Raw genomic sequence first — 21656 nt, forward strand, 5'->3', positions numbered from 1 at the left:
TCTTTTCTCCCTATCCTGCCCAAATCATATGCAGTTCATTTGTTGGAAACTCATAGGAACACAGTACAGTAGGAAATGTATGTTGAAATATACCCCCCCCTTTTTGTTTTAACACAATATAAAGAATTCAGTCATAATAATTATTATGGAATCATGGGTAGAAAGAGTGTAGGATTTGGAAACAGTCCTTGTGTTTGCCATGCTGCTTACCACCTTTATGAAACATTCTGGGCCTTGGATTCCTCCTTTGGAAAATGAGGGGGACGGCAGAGTTGAACAAAATAATGACCTCCAAGTCCCCTCCCAGCTCCAAATGCTATAATTTTAAGAATCATTGGCCTTAGAGGTCATCTATTACAGCTTACTCACCTGTAAGTTAAATGAATTACATACAATAAAGAGGAAATTTGGTTTTATGAAAGAGAACTGTCCTTAAGCCAGACCTGCATTCAAGTTTGGGCCCCAACACTTTGTCACCAGGAATAGTGGTATTTGTATTTCCTTTATCACAGTATTGTTGTAAGGATCAAATGAAAATCACATGAAAATATTCTCTAACTGTAAAGTGTGATATAAGTATCAGTTGTCATTATTATCCTCATCTCATTATTATTATAGAAAATTCATTCTTTTCATTTACTTGGAAGGTATTTAGATGGAAATGCCCCTAGTACAAGTCACCGTCTTGATCTCGTTCTTTTATATTTCATGTTCTGTGGGTAACTACGTAGGTGGGTAATTGCTTTTTGAAACTGAATAGAAGCATTAGAACATAAGCTCATCTTCTGTGTAGGCTTACCAAGTGCATTCTCAACACAACTAGTAGACTGAATGATGATGTGTCACTCATCTCTTGTTCCTATATGATGTTGTTTTTGTTATTCTGAGCTTGACAGTGAACATCAAAAACTTGAACATTCTGAATACATAGGACAAAAAAGGATTAACCTATTAATTCAGCTGTTCAACTTTCTCGTGAATCTGTTAATACAGATTGCATTTTTATGAAAAAAAAAATAATTGTGTTTCAGAGCTAACCTGCTAGTTTGTATTTCCTTCTCAACCTTCTATATTCTCCTGTGCATTAAAAAAGAATCTACAATGACCCTCTTCTTTCTTTTCTCCTTTTGAGCATCATTACTACTAGTCTTTTCCTTCTTAAATTTCCCCTGTACTAATGAAAAAAAAAATGCAGCCCTCCCTTATAACAAATACTGTCCCTTAAGTCCTTCAGCTCTGCATTAGGTGGTTTCCCACATGATTTTGATTTCTTCCACTAGGTTTCTCTATTTTGAAAGCTTTTCATTAAATACAGTGTAGGGACTGAGTATTTTGTAAGGCAGACTCTATTTAAAACAAAGTAAAACATCATATTTAAGTTTTTAATGGATCAATGTTATGTCTGGCAGATTATGGGCAGTGCTTCAGTCTGTAATGATGCTTTGGTTCCAGTACAGTTCATAGTTTGAAGTCTCAAGGATATTTTGAGATCTATGTATTTAGTATGGGGATTTGTCATTTGTCAACCTATGAAAGAATGAACGCTTCTCATGTATAATTCTAGCCACTAAGTTATGTCATGTCTTGTTATGTATTTGGTAGAGGCTAAACTTTTATAGCCTACATTGATATCTTTACAGGGGTGATACCATTTCCTCAGATAATATGCATTGACCATCAAGTCTAGGCTCCTTAAGGATAGCCCTTCTGTAATTTTTGATGGCATTGAACTGATCTTGATTTGTTTTCATAAACCTCTAAGGAAATAAATTCACATGATTCAATCACTTTTTTTGGTGCTTCTTGGTCAACATGTTGGCTATATTCATGCAAATGTTGATCATAGAGGGCTTTTGGATTCCACAGATCTGAAGTCCAGTCATTTTTCTGTTACATTTAAGTAATCTAATGGTGTGTATCTATTACCAACCTTTACCATTGCTCAGTGAAGGGATAGCTGTTTGTTTCAAAAGTATTTCTCTAGGTGTTTCACCTGTTGATATACTCTGAGCATGCCTATTAATTCTCTTCTATCCTTTTGATGAGGAGATGTGTTTTGTTAATAATGTACAAGTTTTTGTTAAGCTACTTTCTAAATCTGTTATGGTCTACTTTGTTATTTCAAAAGTATATATTAAGATAGGCATCATGTAGATGTTAATTGCTTTAAATGTAGTCTTCCAGTTCAGTTTTGGTTATAGGATATGATTGCTGGTTTAGCTTTGTGAAATAGTGGGTAGGTCACTGGACTTGGAATTAGGAAGGTCTGAGATCCGATCTTGCCTAAGACACTTTACTAGCTGTATGACTTTGGGTAAGGCAGTTAAATGCTGTCAGCCTCAGTTTCCTCATCTGTAAAATAAGGAGTTATTTTGAGGATCAAATGTGAGAATATAGGCAAAGTGTTTTGCAAACCTTAAAGCTAGATAAATGCTATTATTATAATTGACCATGATACTTTTTAAAAATCAGAATGTACCTATGTACAATAAATCAGATACTTTTCAAGTGATAATATGCCTGTATGTACATACAGTTTGCATGTAGATATTATATTTTTTCTGCTTTTCACCTCTTTGCAAATTTCAATAACTGCTAAGTACAAGAAGATTGTGCTTTTGTATTTGATTCAGGAAGTATTTTTCAGAGATAGTTCACAAAAAACCATAGGTAATATTTTCTCTCCCAGAGTTCATACACTTCTAAAATTGGTCTGGTTTTTAAGTGATGAGTATAAATAGTTGGTTTCAAGATATTGTCTGTCAAACTCACGTCATGAGAATTTATTACTTTGACTCATTGAACGCTTGTCAGACATGTGGCAATGTTTGTAAATCTTGCATGATTTCTGTCCTTCCTATACATCTTTTGTATTCTGATATCTTCCTTTTATGTAACATATGTTTTTTATCTATCTGTCAGTCTGTCTGATCTGTAAATCACTTATTTTCTGTGCTCTTACAGACATACTTTTGCCAAACATTCTTTCATATGTATTTTTGTTTTAGAGGAGCACAGTTGACTCTTGATTGGCTGAGAACAAATACTACTACTACTACCACCACCATCACTACCACCACTACTACTACCACCACCACCACCACCACCATTTACATAGTGTTTACTGTGTGCTAGGCACTGTACTAAGCACTTTACAGTTATTGTTTCATTTGATCCTCATAACAACCCTGGGAGGTAGGTGCTATTATTATCCTTATTTTACAGATGAGGCAATCTCAGGTTAAGTGACTTACCCAGGGTGACTTAGCTAGTTGAGTGTATGAGGCCAGTTTTAAACTCAGGTCTTCCTGATTCCAGGATCAGCACTTTATTTACCATTCTACCAACTTGCCTTTTAGTTGAAGTTGAAATGGCTTAGATTAAACAATAAATCCTTGTTAATTTGGACTTCAGTTGAACTTCAGGGAGAATTTTTAAGGGAACAAGCAGTTTTCAAGAACTTTAAAAAAGTCTCAGTTTGCAAGCAAACAGTGTAGCTAAAGCATAAGCAGAGGCTGAAAGCAAGGAGGCTGATGCTAATTACAAATCATCTCAAATGTCTTTTTCAAAGCATGACATCCACTAGGTTAGCCTCCTTACTGCACGTGCTCAAAAAGTTTTAGATCTGTTGTTCTTTAAGACTATTTTATAACTTGATCTTTTAGTTCGGACAATACATTCTTCCAGTTAGTCTGAATTAATGAGGATTGGGGATACTTAGTCCCAGAACAATTGGTTCTGCCCACTTTTTATTGGTATTTCTTTTGGTAGTTATGAATTTGATCGTAGCAAGAACTCAAATCTAGATTCTCTGACTCAAATCAGGCACTCTTTCTGTTCCACTCTATTGCCTCATAGATCTTGAATAATTTTCTACATCCTGCCTGTTTATGGAAGTATTACTATACTCCTCTGTATCCTAAAGATACAGAGGAGTATAATAATATAACAAGGAAAAACAAGCACTGAAGACCCTTAGTTATTCTTATTCTTTGCTGCTGTTCTCCTTCATAGCAGTGTTCCTCTAGAATAAAATTCACAAGTCACTAGATTTTTACTTTAATGTTTGTGGAACACTCAAACCCCAAAAGAATGCTTTTCAAACTAGTCCTACATTCCCATTGAGCCCCTTGTCAAGTGCTTGATGTCTACTAATTAATAGAAAGTCAGACACGAGTTTATGAATTTCAGAAAAGGAAGATGATTTCTGAAGTGGTTGTCCTATTGTTTTAGCAGCAAGTTTATAACATTTGTAGAAATTACATCTTTTTTGTTATTTGTTTTTTGGGAGGATAAGGAAATTATTACAGTTTGTGGCAGTGTTTTTGATTCTTGAATCTCAACATTGAGTCTTAACATTGATGCATTTTAAGTATCTAACTTGAAATAAATCTTCAATATTTTCTTTTCAGATAACCTCTTTGTGAACAACCAGAATGGATATTATTGCCATTCTCAGACAAGTCTAGATAGAGCGCTTGACTACAATGGAAGAATCCGTAATGGGAGTGTCTACAGTGCCCACAGCACGAACTCTTTAAATAACCCACAGCCCTTCTTGCAACCCTCACCAATGTCCTCTAACCCAAGCATTACTGGAAGTGACGTTATGAGACCTGACTATGTTCCATCACATAGACATAGTACTCTGATACCTCCATCTTATCGCCCCACCCCAGATTATGAAACGGTGATGAGGCAGCTTAATAGAGGAGTGAGCCATGCTGACAGGCAGAGCCACTCACTGAGAAATCTCAATATTGGCAATTCTTATGCTTACAGTAGGCCCGATGCTTTGGTCTACAGTCAGCCTGAAATCAGAGAACGTACTCAGTTTACTTCTCCACAGTCAGTGCATTATCCATTCAATCTAAATTACAGCTTTCATAGCCAGTCTCCTTACCCCTACCCTGCCGAGAGGCGACCTGTTGTTGGAGCCGTGAGCGTTCCCGAGTTGACTAACGTACAACTTCAGGCTCAGGATTATCCAGCTCCCAACATCATGAAAACACAGGTTTATCGACCACCCCCACCTTATCCATATCCACGACCTGCTAATAGCACCCCAGACTTATCCCGGCATCTATACATCAGCAGTAGCAACCCAGATCTCATCACAAGGCGAGTCCACCATTCAGTGCAGACGTTCCAAGAAGACAGTCTCCCAGTTGCCCATTCTCTGCAGGAGGTCAGTGAACCCTTGACTTCAGCCCGACATGCTCAGTTACAGAAGAGGAACAGCATCGAGATAGCTGGATTGACCCATAGTTTTGAAGGAATAAGGCTTAAAGAGAGAACTATGTCTGCCTCTGCAGCTGATGTGGCAGTGCCCCGGGTCATAGCAGCTAGCTCTCAGCCGAATGTTTTCATAGAAAGGACAAAACAAGAAGAAAATGAAGAGCAGGAAAATGTGAGATACGGTCATAAGAAATCTCTTTCAGATGCCACCATGCTGATTCATAGCAGTGAAGAAGAAGAAGAAGAAGAAGATTTCGATGAAGAAAGTAAAGTACTCTCTCCTCTTCCTGATGAGACCACACAGCGTTCCTCGGGGATAGGTGGCTACTCTAAAGAGTCTTTGCTTGGTTACCCGTATGGTTCTGTTACCACTGGGCCCAACCCTTTGCATATTCTTGAGCCAAAGTCACATATCCTAGAGACTGAGAAGCCAGTAAGAGCCATCAGTCCAGTTCATGTGATAGTTGATGCCCAGATACCTAGAAGAGAAGGGTTATTGACTCCATCGATGTCAGAGTCGGACCTCACAACATCAGGACATTATAGAATGAAAAGGGATTCTCTTAAAAAGAGACCTGTGTTGGACATTCTTTCAGGAAAGAAGAATGTTGTTGAAGGTCTTCCTCCATTAGGGGTAAGCCATAGAATGTTTTTCTTTCTTTATAGTCTTTTTCAAACAAATAGGACTATATTTTTAAAAAATTCCCTTTGCTCTTTTCTTTGTGTGTTTCTTAAATCTTTTTAAAAATTTCTCTCCCATTTATTCTTATTCCTGTGCTGCTTTTAGCTCACTAGTTTTGGTTTTGTTTGGAAATTGACACAAAATGATGAATCTCATAGTTTATCCTTTTGATGCCTCATGAAAGGGAGTAAATTAGATGAAGAGAGAAGATAAATTAGTGAATGACCTTCAGAATAAAATATTTTGTTCATGGAGTTTCATTGAGAAGAAAATGAAAATGGCATGATCTTAACCAGTATTTTTTTGGAGGTGGCTCCATCTGAAAATCTCCCTGTAGGTATATCTCATGACCCATTTATAACCAAGTACTTGTAAACTGCTGAAATTTAAAGTATGTCAGGGTTGTTGGAGTCAAGGTACAGTGTGTCCAGTTGTGGCTGATTGGACCAGTATGAGCTTGGAAGGCTTTAGCACAGGTTGGGCACAGATAGTCATGTGAACATTTGGAGTGGAGATGTCTCTAAATTTGTGCATCTCAGGCTTCTTTTGAGCTATTGCATTTCTGCTTCACTCCTAGAGTACAGTGCCTTCTTTGATATGGGCACCCCATGCTGGGTAGTACAGAGCTTTAGAAAATGGCCAGGTTGTATTTGTTTAGCAGAGTCTTTTAAACATGAAAGCTTCTGATGTATTTTGATGGAGTGGGAGAGGAAGTATCACACAGTAGATAGAGAGTCGGTCTTGAAATCATGAAAGACTTGTTTTCTTCTGTGTATTTTCTGAATGTTCAATTGATAATTTTTTTTTGACAGCATCATCAATCTTCTGGAGTCTGGCAATGATCAGAGTTCTCAAGTTGTTTTCCCTTACAATGTCATAATAATTTTTATAAAATTTTTTTCCTGATTCTGCTTACTTCACTCTGCATGAATTCATCAAGTCTTTCTAGATTTTTCTGAATCTGTCCCCTTTGCCATAGTGCAACAATATTCTTTCATGTTCATACACTATAATTTTTCAGTCATTCTTCAATTGATAGAAACCTCTTTGTTTCCTGTTCTTTGATACTATAAAAAGTGTGGCTATATTATTATATATGGCTTCTTTTATTCTTTCTTTGATCTTTTTAAGGGTATAAGCCTAGTAGTGACATTGCTGCATTAAAGGGTATATACATGATTTAGTGACTTTTGTGGGGATAGTCCCAAATGCTTTCCAGAATGGTTGGAACAATTTATATCTCTACCAATAGTTCATTAATGTGTTTGTCCTCCCACAGCCTCACCAAGAATCTTTGCCAATCTGAAGAGTTGGAACCTTAGAGTTGTTTTAATTTTCATTTCTCACATTAATAATAATTTGTAGAATTTTTTCCCCATAGAATTGTTGATAGTTTACATTTTTTCTTTTGAGAACTGCCTATATATGATTTGAAACATTTTTTTTTGAGTTGTTAACAGTTTACATTTTTTTTGAGAATTTTCTAATATGATTTGGTACATATTTTTCATAGAGTTATAGACTGTTGAGAAATGCCTACATATCTTTTATCTATATCATTTCTTTAGCTGTAGAATGACTCTTGATTTTATATATTTGAATCAATTTTCTATACTTCTTGCATCAACCTTTAACAACCTTTAGCTTATTTCTTAAGGGACATTTCTTAAAGTGTTTCACTTTTTTCCTTGAAATATCAATTTTTAAAACATAACATTTAGGCAGTGGATTATGGTGCAATGGATAGAGCCTGGAGTCAGGAAGACCTAAGTTCAAATCTGCTGAGATACTTACTGACTCTAGACAAGTCATTTAACTTCTATTTGCCCCAGCTTCTTCATCTGTAAAATGGGGATAATAATAGCACCTACCTCCCAAGATTTTTGGGAGGTTCAAATGAGATTATAAAGCACATTTAGCATAATCCCTGGCACGTAGTAAGCACTATATAAATGTTAGCTCTTATCAGCTGTCATCTAGAGATAATGACTTCTCGCAAAACCAGTGAAATTTTTATATGGTATGTTCTGTGTTAGTGAAAGTAGACTTTGACTATTTTTGACACAACTTACCTTACTTAAATGATACAAAACTATTTTATTTCCAATCTGAAGTAGTTTGTAATGTTTCAACAATAATTTAGAACCACAAAATGTTGGTACTATAAATGGTCAAGTAATCCATCCTCTTCATTTTATATAGGAAGAAACTGAGTTGTGGAAATGTTATAACTTGCTTAAGGTTAAGCAACTAGTTAGTTATCAAATAGAGTAGAGCTTTCCTAACTCTTACAGGGGATGGTGAGTAGGATGGAAAGAGAAGGGAATAAACATTTATACTTGTTCAATCATTTTAGTTGTTTCCAACTTTTTATTTTTGACCCCATTTGGGGTTTTCTTGGCAAGGATACTAGAATGGTTTGCCATTTCCTTCTCCAGCTCATTTTACAGATGAGGAAACTTAGGCAAACAAGGTTAAGTGACTTGCCCAGGGACACACAGCTAGTAAGTAGCTAAGGCTAGGTTTGAACTCAGGAAGATGTCTTCCTGACTCTAGGCCTGGTGCTCTCTATCCACTGTACCATCTAGCTGCCCTAAGCCTTTATATAACACCTACTATGTAACAGGCACTGTGCTAAATGCTTTACAAATATAATCTCATTTGATTCTCACAACAACCCTGTGAGTTAAGTGTTGTTATTATTCTCATTTTATGATTGAGGAAACTGAGGTAATGGAAGTTAAGTGACTTGCCAAGGGTCACATAGCTAGTCATAGCCTGAGGCCATATTTGAACTCAGGTCTTCCTGACTCCAAGTCCAATGCTTTCTCCACTGTGTCACTTAGCTGATTCTTACAAGATTGTAGGATAAGTTAGAAGGAACTTTGGAGATCATTGAATCTAATCTTTTCACTTTTTACTGATAAGGAAGCTGAGAGGTTAGATGGAGATTTGCTTAAGGGCACACAGCTAGTAAATGGCTAAGGTGAAATTTGAAACAAGGTTTTCCTGGTTTCTAAGTTGAGTGCTATTTCCAGGGTCTCATGCTGCTTCTAGTCAAGTGTTTTTTCTTTTTTCTTCCCTCTTTTTTGGGGGGGGGCTTTTTGGTGAGGCAGTTGGGGTTAAGTGACTTGCCCAAGGTCACACAGCTACTAAGTGTCAAGTGTCTGAGTTTGGATTTGAACTCAGGTCCTCCTGACTCCAAGGCCAGATCTCTATCCACTGCGCCACCTAGCTGCCCCTCAAGCGTTTTTTCTTGAAGAATTTCTTTTAAAAGTTAGATTGTACTAGCTTTTTGAGTTGTATACCAACTCATGTTTCATACAAGTTTGTGGTCACAATATCAGTGAGTTGAACCTTGCTCCTCACCCACACCCACTGCCCTCTTCCAAAAGGTTGCTTCCATAAAATAATTTTAATTTTATTCTTATAGCTCTACCTTCCTAACTGCGATGCTCATGATTTATTCCCACGCTAATATGCCTTGGACTGTCTAGGCTAGGGATTTGTAAAGGGGGTTCTGTGATAGATTTCAGGTGAACTTGAATGGGGAAAAAAATCATCTATATTTTCACTAACCTGTACCTGAAATTTGGCATTTTCTTATATTATTAAAAAAAACCCCCATGATTCTGAGAAAGGTCCATAGGCTTCACTAGACTGCCGAAAGGTTCCTCTCTAAAAACACTATTTGTCATATAGGATGGATCTCTGGGAGGAAGAGGGGAAAGGATACTTGAGATAACTATGGTGATATAAGAAACAGAAAATATCAGTCAAAGCTTATAAGAAAAAGGGACCTTAGAGAACCGCTCTACCTGACTATTTCACAATTGAGGAGAGGTTATTTGTCTTTCCCAAGGTCACAGGCAAAATTTGTGGCAAAGCTTGGACTAGAATTCATGTCTGCTGACTCCAAGTAGCATTCTTTCTACTGTATATTCCCTGCTTATCTCCCTACCTTGTGCCCTTTTTTCAGGAAATCAAACACATTTAAAGATATTATCTCCATTCCCATACTAACCTGCAGTCTTATGTTATTATCTCATTTTTGAGAGGAAGTCCTTGAGGCACGGAAAGGCAAAGTAACATATTTTGGTCAGGCAAGTCTAAGTTCAGTTAAGACTAAAGGGCAGGATGCCCAACAGTATCTCCAATAGAGAGAAAGAAGATGAACAGAGGTAGTGGTTATTCCCTCCCCCCCCCAATATTTTTTTAAAAATTTCAGAATGGAGTTGCTTTCAAATTTATTTTAAATAAAATCTTTACCAAAATCAAAACTCTTTCCATTAGATATAGCTATATTATCCTTATCAAGTTTTGAAATTCTGGAGATATTACGTCTTGTGGAAGAAGGCTGTTGGCTCATCTCACCTTTCATTGCAACATAGCAGTGCAACCCAGGTGCATTTCAAAATCTCATATCTGGAATGAAGCTGGGGCAGGGTTTTGGCCTTGGGAAGAATGTGGCATCCACCTAATGACTCTAATTTAAGACATGAAGCACAAACATGTAAACAGAAACAGTGGAACATTCCCTTTGGTTTGTAAATCTGAAGAGAGAAACATTTAGTCTCTTCTTTCTAGCATTAAGTTCATTGAAATTTCATTTTTCTCTTTGGAGAGGTATGTGTGTGTACAAACATATAGATATATGTGTGTTATGTTATTGTTATATGTTATGTTATATGTTATATATGTGTTAAATATATCTAAATTTTTCTATAGGGAATGAAAAAGAGTCGAGCAGATGCAAAAAAATGTGGTCCTCTTAAACTGGCTGCTTTAAATGGATTGTCCTTATCTAGAATGCCCTTGCCTGATGAAGGAAAGGAAGTACCTACCAGAGCAACCAATGATGAGAGGGTATGTAAAAACCATTTTGGATATTATGACTTCTGCTTTAATGATAATAAAATAATCTAAAAAAGGATCTCCATAAAGTTTTATTAAATGCTACGGCTTTAACAAATCTGATAGCGACCATCTAGGATTTTGAAATTTTGTCATTTGGGCTTCAAATTTGGACAAAGTTAGAAATAATGTCATAGAAATTGTGAATCACTTAAAAGTGAGAATGCCTTATAAGATGTTGTTTGTGATTTTTGTTCTATACCGGCCACCCAGGACTATCTTTATGCTTTATTTGTTTTTTTGGCGTTTGAAGAGCTGTAGCAGATGTGTATAAGGGATTGAAAAAAAAGAAAAAAAATGAGGCCATTTCAGTGATTTATCTTTGTAGTTCCATTCCAATAATTTTTTTCATTAAATACTATTTTTTATAGTCTCATTTTTTGTTTTAATTATATGATTTCTTTTAAGATAATTTCTTGGTAAAATTTTATTAAATAAATATCAGTCATGAGCTAGGCTAATAGAAACAAATTTGCTTATATGTCAAGGTTGTTCTAGATGTTTGCTATTATTTTTTATATATTGTTTTTTATAGCATCAAATAAAAGCATTAATTTATAATGATTGAATTAATCATATCATCTTCAACTTGCTCTTTTCTTGGAAAGTATTTTTCTTCCTCCTTGCTCATAGAACTAACTCCTTGTACAACATTACTACTATACTCTAATCTTCAATTTAAAGCAGGAAATATTCTTTACCTTCCTAGCCAATGACTTATTTTCCGTTGCCTTTAATGTTTTATCTATGTGTCATACCATGTTTCATAGAATATTTTTCCAGTGGTATTTTATTTTCCTTTCTAAAATTTAATTCATTTTTTGGGTTATATTTTATGTTTACAACTGTCTCCCTCACTGCCTCCCCAACACACACTAGACAAAGCCACCATTTGACACAGATACACACACACACACACACACACACACACTCTTAAAACATCATACTAGGCATACTTGTGTTTATTAGTTCTTTCTCTGGAGGTGGATAGATCTTCCTCCATAGGTCCTTTGTAGTTGATTTACGTATTTATAATACTCAGAAAGCTTTGTTGTTCACAGTTATTCTTCAAACAATATTGCTGTTACTGTATACAAAGTTCTCTTGGTTATGCTCATTCACTCTTCATTATTTCATGCGAATCTTTCCATACTTTCCTAAAATTAATCTGCTTAACATTTCTTACAACACAGTAGTATTCCATCATAATCATGTACCACGACTTGTTCAGCCATTCCTCACTTGACAGGCATCCTGGCAGTTTCCAGTTCTTTGCTACCACAAAGAGAGTTGCTCTAAATATTTTAGGATATATAGTTTCTTTTGCTTTTTCCCTCATCACCTTTGGAAACAGACCTAATAGTGGTATTGTTGGGTGAAAGGATGTAGGCAGTTTAATAACTCTTTGGGCATAATTCCAGATTGCTCTTCAAAATGGTTGGGTTAGTCCATAGTTCTACCAGCAGTGTATTAGTGTCCCAATTTTTCCATATCTGCTCCAACATTTGTCATTTTCCCTTTCTTTCATTTTAGCAATCTGGTAGGTGTGAGATGATATCTCAAAGTTTTTTTTTTTAATCTTATTTTGTTTTAAAATTTATTTTATTTATTTTTAGTTTTCAACATTAGACTTTGAGTTCCAAATTTTCTCCCCATCTCTTCTCACCCCCCTCCCCAAGACAGCATGCAATTTGATATAAGCTCTACATATACATTCATATTATACCTATTTTCACATTAGTCATGTTGTAAAGAAGAATTAGATTGAATGGAAGAAACCACAAGAAAGAACAAACAAACAAAAAAAGAAAAAAGAGAGAGAGAGCAAATAATATTCTTCAATCTGCATTCAGACTCCATAGTTCTTGTTCTGGATGTGGACAGCATTTTCCATCATGAGTCCTTTGGAATTGTCTTGGATCCTTGCATTGCTGAGAAGAAATAAGTTTATCAAAATTAGTCATCACACATTGTGGCCGTCCTGGTTCTACTCACTTCACTCAGCATCAGTTCATTCAAATCTTTCCAGGTTTTTCTGAAGTCCGCCTGCTCGTCATTTTTTATAGCACGATAGTATTCCATTACATTCATATACTACAACTTGTTTAACCATTCCCCAACTGATGTATGATCTCTTGGGATAAAGACCTAGAAGTAGGTATTGCTGGGTCAAAGGGTATGTGCATTTTATAGCCCTTTGGACATAGTTCCAAATTGCTCTCCAGAATGGTTGGATCAGTTCACAACTCCACCAGCGATGCATCTTCTCCAGTGTTTATCATTTTCCTGTTTTGTTATGTTAGCCAATCTGATAGGTGCGATGTGGTACCTCAGAGTTGTTTTAATTTGCATTTCTCTAAATAATGATTTGAAGCATTTTTTCATATGACTATGTATAGCTTTGATTTCTTCATTCAGAAACTACCTGCTCATATCCTTTGACCATTTATCAATTGGGGAATAACTAGTATTCTTATAAATTTGACAAAGTTTTCTATATATTTGGAATATGACACTTTTATCTGAGAAACTGTCTAAATCCCCTCACACATTTTCTGATTTCTTTCTAATTTTGGTTCCATTGGTTTTATTTGCATAAAATCCTTTTAATTTAATGTAATCAGGAGAGGATTCTGAGAAGATGGTGGAGTAGATCAGAAAACCTTAAGCTCTCAAATTTCCTCCACAAAAAAAGACTCCAGGGCCATCTCTAGTCATCCTGATTTATGTCTTGCATCTGTCCCCAGATGGCTCTGGAGGAGAAAGTGAGGCTGCTGACTTTGCACAGCCCTCCCTCACTTAAATCCAGTTCACTTACAAGTCATGGCATCACTTTCCTGATGCCATGGTGCTCTTCAAGAAAAGGGCAAAGAACAGCAACTACAAATAGACAGAACATCACCTCAGAGCAGCAGAAATAAAAATGGAGTAAAGCAGTTGTCCTCCTAAGATAATCTGAGAAGACCCCAGGAAAGACCCAACCTCTGAGGGGAAGGTTTGACCTGGGTGAAATGAAAACACTTCCAGGTCAGCTCTGCAAAGTCAACAAACAACAGGCCTTGGGAGCAGCAGGGTTGAGAGGCAACCTCAGCCTTAAAAACTTCCTTCTCACAGACAGTGTGGGGGTCTGAGGGATGAGTAGGAGAAGGGCTGTGGCTGCACAGAGAAGGAGTTTACATACACCTGGTGAGTGCAATAACAAGGGGCAGGGATTCCGCCTGCTGTGGGCATTTGCAGGTTTCAGTTCTGTGGCAGAGAGGATAGCTGTAGTTTGCAGTCACTGGAGGGACCACAAGGAGCTAGATCATTTGCAGGACAGTGTGGCTGAGGAGAGGAGAGCCTAAGTTTGGTCCCTGAGACAGACCACAAAAAATAGTGATAAGAAGTTGCTAAGACTTTTGGGGCATCTTTCCCCATACCTTGGGACTACAATTTGACTACACTATTAGCTGCTAAAAACAAAATAAGACAAAAAATAGTAAATAAAAATGAGTAAGCAAAGGAGAAAGAACCCAACCACAGATAGTTACTATGCGGAGAGAAGAGATCTGGATTCATATTCAGAGGAAGATAATAGAGCTAAAAAAGCCACTTCTTTTTAAAAGAGAAATGTCAAATGGTCCCAAGCATGAAAAGAATTCTTGGACGAATTAAAAATCAAATAAGAGAGATTGAGGATTAGGAAAAAATAAGAGCAATCCAAGAAAATCAAAAAAATTATGAAAAGAAAATCAACCAACTAGAAATGGAGAATAAAAAACTTAAGAATAATTCCTTGAAAACTAGAATTGAGCAAGGGAAAGTCAGTGATATTCTAATACACTAAGAAATCATAAAACAAAATCAAAAGAATGAAGAAATAGAAGAGAAAGTGAAACATCTCATCAGAAAAACAACTGCTCTGGAGAATAGATTGAGGAGAAATAATATAAGAATATTATAAGGACTACCTGAAAATTATGATTAAAAAAAGAGTTTGATACAATATTACACGAAATTATCAAAGAAAATTGCCTTGAAGTTCTAGAACAAGGAGGCAAAGCAGAAATAAAAAAAAATCCACTGATCATCACTTGAAAGAGATCCCAGGAGGAAAATGTACAGGAATATCATAGCCAAGTTTCAAAGCTCCCAGGTTAAGGAAAAAATAATGGAAGCAACAAGAAAAAAAGAACAATTTAACTATCATGGAGCTACAATAAAGATTACATGAGCCCTAGCAGCTATTACATTGAAGGACCATACATCTTGAAATACTTTATTCCATAGAGCAAAAGAGCTGGGGTTATGACCAAGGGTAACTTACCCAGCAAAGTTAAGTATAATCCTGAATGAAAAAAAAAAAAAAAGGACATATAACAAACTCAGAGCCCTTCCAGGTTTTTGTGACAAAAACCCTAGAACTTAAGGGAACATTTGACATATAACATCCAGAAGAAATATGAGGTAAACACTAAAGAACAATTATGAGGGATTCAATAAGGTCAAATTGTTTATTTAATGTATCTGAAAATATTAACAGTATTCTTATGATTGTTATCATTATTTAGTTTGAAAGAAAGATGTGAACTGAGCTGAGCATGATGGGGTGGTTCTAAAAAAATAACACTGTAGGGAGAGATAAAGGAGTAATTATCTCCTATAAAAGAGGATAAAAGGAAAAATTGATACAGAAGAAGCTAGTGGGAGGAGAAGGGTGGGTAGTGCTAGAACCTTACCCTCATCAGGAATGGGTTAAAGAGGGAAGAACATTTATCTAAAAGGATACAGAAATCTTCTAAATCCTAAAAGAAATAAGATGGTAAGGGGATATGGTAGGGGGAGAGGATAAGGGAGGGATTCTTTGAAGGAATAGGAGGGCAAAGTAGTGGGTAGAAGTAAAACAGAGGAATTAGGAGGGATAGGGTAAATAGGGTGAGAAGGTGAGGAAAAATAGGAAGGAGGAAAATGCATAATAATAATTGTAGCTTATAATGTAAATGGGATGAATTTGCCCATAAAATGGAAATGGATAGCAGTTTAAAAATTTGAACTCAACAATATGTTGCTTTCAGGAAACATTATAAAAATGAGAGATACACACAAAGATAAAATAAAGGGCAGGAGTAGAATTCAGAATTAATTGTAATGTAAAAGAAGCAGGGATAGTAATCATGATCTCAGACAAATTAAAATTAAAATAGATTTAATCAAAAATAAAAAAGAGAAACTACACCATTTGTCAGCAATATTATTCAAAATCATTTTAGATCATTTAAAATACCTAGATAGTATAAAATACCTGATTGTATACCTGCCAAAACAGCACAAGAACTGTATGAACATAAACATAAATCTCTTTTTATAAAAATACACTCAGATCTAAGTAATTGAAGTTATATTTATATAACTTCAACATAATTTTAAACGCAATATAATTTTAAAAATGACAGTTTTACTTAACTAATCTACTTATTCAATGTCATCCCAATTAAATTACTAAAAAGTTATTTTATTGGGTTAGAAAAAATAATAACAAAGTTCATTCAGAAGAACAAAAGGTCAGGAGCTTTAAAGAAACCAGTGGGAAAAGATGTAAAGGAAGTAGATTCAGCAGAATTAGACCTTAAACTGTATTATGAGGTAAGAGCATTTTTGAAGTATAAAAATAATAATTTTGATTATTTTAAACTTTTTTTTGCATAAATGAAGCCCTATGTAGCCAAGAATTGAAGGAATGCAAAAAATTGAGGGAGAAAACTTTCATGGAAAGTCTCTCAGAAAAGATGTGATTGAGTTGGAATATTGCTGTGGTGTAGGAAATGATGAGCTGGTTGATTTAGAAAAAAACATGGTAAGACTTGGACTTATGAAGGAGGAAGCTGTTTACCTTCAGAGAAACAGATGATAAGAGTAAATAAGCATAGTACAGTCTTACATATATATGTGTATGAGTATATACATGTATATATGTGTATGTTTATAGATATATGTGTACATATATATGTGTATGTATATATGTGTATATATATACATGTACATACACACACACACATATATATCCAAGGTTAATTGTAACCTTTAGGGTGATGGTGGGAGGGAGGGGAAAAATAAAGTAAAAAGTGCACAGCAGAGAACAAAAGAAAACAAACAAGGAAGCAAAGAAAAGCTGGGCCGCTTTGAAAACAGTGTGTAATATTATGTAAGTTTTCTTAAAATGGAAATTTATTGTTATATATTAAATCCTATCTTATGGTATGTTGTGTACATGGCAATGTTTTTTTTTCTTCTCATTTTGTATTTAAGTGTAAAATAAAAAAAATTACAAAGAAAAGAAAAAAATTAATGTAATCAAAATTATCCATTTTATACTTCACAATGCTCTGTCTTTTATTTATTCATAAATTCTTCTCCTATCTGTAAGTCTGATAAGTGACATATTCCATGTTCTTCTAATTTACTTATTTCCCTTTATATCTAGGTCAAATATCCATTTTGACCTTATCTTGGTAAATGGTGTAAGATGTTGGTCTATACCCAATTTCTACCAGACTGCTTTCCAGTTTTCCCAACAATTTTTTTAACCAAATAGTGAATTCTTATCCCCAAAACTTAAAACTTTACATTTGTCAAACACAAGGTTACTATAATCATTTACTACTATGTATTCTATTTCTGCTCTGTTCCGCTAATCCACCTTTCTGTTTCTTATCCAGTACCAGATAGTTTTGATAATTACTGCCTTATCTGTTTCTTATCCAGTACCAGATAGTTTTGATAATTACTGCCTTATAACATAGTTTAAAATCTGGTACTGCTAAACCTCCTTCTTTTACATTTTTAATTCCTTTAATATTCTTGACCTTTTGTTTTTCCCAGTGAATTTTTAAAATTATTTTTCCTAGCTCTGTAATTTTTTTTTTTGTAATTGGGATAGCATTGAATAAATAGATTAGTTTAAGTAGAATTCTAATTTTTATTATATTGGCTCTGCCCACTCATGAACAATTAATATTTCCCCAGTTATTTAAATCTGACTTTTTTATATAAAAAGTGTTTTATAATTAGGTTTATGTCATTCCTGGGTTTGCCTTCACAGGTATTTTATATTGTCTACAGTTATTTTAAATGGTTTATCTCTTACTATCTCTTCTTGCAGGGTTTTGTTGATGATATATAGAAATGCTGATGATTTGTGTGGGGTTATTTTATATCCTGCTACTTTACTAAAATTACTAATTGTTTCAACTAGCTTTTTAGTTGAATCTCTAGGATTTCCCAAGCATATCATTATATCATCTGCAAAAAGAGATAGTTTTATTGCCTCATTGCCCATTCTGATTCCTTCGATTTTTTCTTCTTTTCTTATTGCTAGCATTTCTCATACAATATTGTATAATATTGTATAATATGTAATGGGCATTTTTGTTTCATTCTTGATCTTACTGGGATGACTTCTAGCTTGTCCCCATTACAAATAATGCTTGCTGATGGTTTTAGGTAGATGCTTCTTATCATTTTAAGGAAAAATCAATTTATACTTATGCCTTCAAGTGTTTTTAACAGGAATGAGTGTGTATTTTGTCAAAAGCCTTTTCTGCATCTATTGATATAGTCATGATTTTTATTACTTTTGTTATTGATATGTAATCAATTATTTTAATAATTTTGCTTATGTTAATTCATTTAGACATTCCTGGTATAAATCCCACTTGCTCACACATAATCTTTGTGTTATATTGTTGTAATGTCCTAGCTAATATTTTATTTAGGATTTTTGCCTCTGTATTTGCTAGTGAAATTGGTCTATAATTTTCTTTGTTTTTGCTCTTCTTGGTTTAAGTATCAGTACCATATTTGTTTCATAAAAGGGGTTTACAGGGGCCACTAGGTGGCGCAGTGAATAGAGCTCTGGCCTTCAAGTAAGGAGGACCTGAGTTCAAATCCAGCTTCAGACACTTAACACTTACTAACTGTGTGACCCTGGGCAAGTCACTTAACCCCAATTGCCTCACCCAAAAATAAATAAATAAACAAATAAAAATAAAAGGGGTTTATTGGGATTCTTTCTTTGCCTTCTAGTTATTTATTTAATATTGGAACTAGGTGTTCTTTAAATGTTTGGTAGAATTCACTTATAAATCCATCTGGTCCTGATGCTTTTTTCTTGGGAAGCTCATTTATGGCCTGTTCAGTTTCTTTTTCTAAGATAGGTTTATTTAGGTATTCTGTTTCCTCTTCTGCTAATCTAGGAAGTTTATATTTTTGTAAGTATTCTTCTATTTCACTTAAATTGTTAAATTTCTTGACATAATTGGGCAAAATAACTCCTAATTTAATTTCATCTTCATTAGTGGCATACTCACCCTTTTCATTTTTGATACTAATGATTTGGTATTCTCTTTCTTTTTAAAAACATTAACCAGTGGTTTATCTATTTTATTGGTTTTTTTTTTTCCATAAAACCAACTCCTAGTTTTATTTATTAGTTCAATGATTTCCTTACATGCAATTGTTACTAATTTTACCTTTAATTTTTAGAATTTCCAATTTGGTTTTTAATTGTAGATTTTTAATTTGTTCTTTTTCTAGTTTTTTTTAATTGCATACCCAATTCATTGGTCTGCTCTTTCTTTATTTTATTGATTTAAGCATTTAGAGATATAAATTTTCCTCTGATTGCTGCTTTTACTGAATCTCATAGGTTTTGGTGTGTTGTCTCATTATTGTTATTCTCTCTAATAAAATTATTTATTGTTTCTCTGACTTGTTTTTTAACCTACTCATTCTTTAAGGTTAGGTTATTTAGTCTCCCATTAATTTTTAATCTGTGTTTGTATGGTTCCTCATTAAATATAATTTTTATTGCCTTATGATCTGAAAGGATGCATATAGTATTTCTGTTTTTCTGCATTTAACTAAAGTTTTTATGCCCTAACATATGGTCAATTTTTGTAAAGGTACCTTATACTACTGAGAAAAAGGTATATTCCTTTCTATTCCCATTCAATTCTCTCCAGATAGCTATCTTATCTAAGATTCTATTTGTCTCCTTGATTTCTTTGTTTATTTTTTGGTTAGATTTATCTAGTTATGAGAGGGGAAGGTTGAAGTCTTACATTATTATAATTTTGCTATCCATTTCCTCCAGTAATTCATTTAGCTTTTCTTTTAAAAATTTGGATGCCATAACATTTGGTGTTTATAGGTTTCATATTGATATTATTTCATTACTAATCTATAGTGCCTTTTAGCATAATTTAGTTTCCCTGTTTATCTCTTTTAATTAAATCAATTTTAGCTTTAACTTTGTCTGAGATCTACTCCTGCTTTTTTTGCATCAGCTAAAGCATAATAAATTCTACTCCAGCCTTTTATTTTTACTCTATGTGTACCTCTCATGTATAAATGTATTTATTGTAAACAACATATTGTAGGATTCTGGTTTTTAATCCATTCTGCTATCTGTTTTTGTTTTATGGGTGAGTTCATTCCATTTACATTTAAAGTTATAATTACTAGTTGTATGTGTATTTCCCTTCATCCTATTTTTTCCTCAGTTTATCCTTTTCTCCATTTCTTTTTACTCTATCCCTCCTCAGATGTTTAATTTATGTCTGATGAATGCTTACCTCCTAAGAATCCTTCCTTTATCCTCACCCCTTACTGTCCCATTCCTTAATCTAGCAACTCTTCTGAGAGTCCCTCCCTTATCCTATTCCCTCCCCCTTCCATTTTTTGTAAGTTAAGAAGACTTTTATACCTTTCCAGATGTATATGTTATTTCTTCTTTAACACAGTTCAACTGCAAATAAAGTTCTAGCATTTCCAGACCTCCATTGTCTTTTGCCTCCACTGTAACAGTTCTTTCATTCACACCTTTTTTTGTATGAGATAATTGCTTCTTCCTACCCAGTTTTATTTCTTAGGATCATCCCTTCATATTCAACTCAACCCCAAGCCTTCTATCTATGTATGCTCTTTTAAACTACTCTAGTAATGATAATATTCTTAAGAGTTATATTTTCCCATATAAGAAGTAAACAGTTTGACCTTATTAAATCCCTTATAATTGGTCTTTCACATATTTACTTTCTTATGTTTTTCCTGATTCTTATACGTCAAAATTTTCTATTCAGTTCTGGTCTTTTCCTCACAAATACTTGAAAGTCCCTTAATTCATTAAATGTGATTTTTTTTTTCCATGAAAAATTACACTCAGCTTTGCTGGGTAGGCTGGTAGGTTGTAAACCCAGCTCCTTTGCCCTTCTGAATATCTTGTTTTATACCCTGGTTTTTTAATGTAGAAGCAGCTAAATTTTGTTATCCTGATGTAGTTCCACGGTATTTAAATTTTTTTTTTTCCTAGTTGCTTGTGATATTTTCTCCTTCACCTGGGGGCTTTGAAACTTAGCTATAATATTTCTGTGAGATCTTGGGATCTCTTTCAGGTGGTGATTGATAGATTTTTTTTTTCATCTATTTTACCTTCTAGTTCTAAAACTTCAGGACAATTTTGCATGGTAATTTCTTGAAGTATAGTGTTTAAACTTTTTTTTTTTAATTATAACTTTCAGGTAGTCCAACAATTCTCATATTATATCTCCTTGCTCTGTTTTCCAGGTCAGTTGTTTTTCTAATGAGATGTTTCACATTCTTTTCCATTTTTTCATTCTTTTGATTTTGTTTTATTATTTCTTGGTGTCTTATGAAGTCGTTAACTTTTCCTTGCCCAATTCTAATTTTTAAGGAGTTTTTTCTTCCATAAGTTTTTTTGTTTCTTTTCCAATTGGTTGACTCTCTTTTCATGATTTTCTTGATTTTCTTGCATTACTTTTTTCTC

The 21656-nt window shown here is 34.4% G+C and overlaps 1 protein-coding gene across 2 annotated transcripts in view; it reads left to right on the forward strand.

Annotated features, from left to right (window-relative positions):
* Positions 1–21656, forward strand: part of PTPN21 (protein tyrosine phosphatase, non-receptor type 21) — a 112491-nt gene that overhangs the window by 78155 nt on the left and 12680 nt on the right. For both annotated transcript variants that reach the window (XM_027844902.1, XM_027844901.1), the window contains exons 13-14: positions 4413–5872; positions 10649–10786. In XM_027844902.1, coding sequence (XP_027700703.1) covers positions 4413–5872; positions 10649–10786 — 1598 coding nt within the window. The remainder of the gene's footprint in view (positions 1–4412; positions 5873–10648; positions 10787–21656) is intronic.

The sequence above is a fragment of the Vombatus ursinus genome, unplaced genomic scaffold (genome assembly GCF_900497805.2).
Source record: "Vombatus ursinus unplaced genomic scaffold, bare-nosed wombat genome assembly UNPS02014945.1, whole genome shotgun sequence".
Classification (NCBI taxonomy): domain Eukaryota; kingdom Metazoa; phylum Chordata; class Mammalia; order Diprotodontia; family Vombatidae; genus Vombatus; species Vombatus ursinus.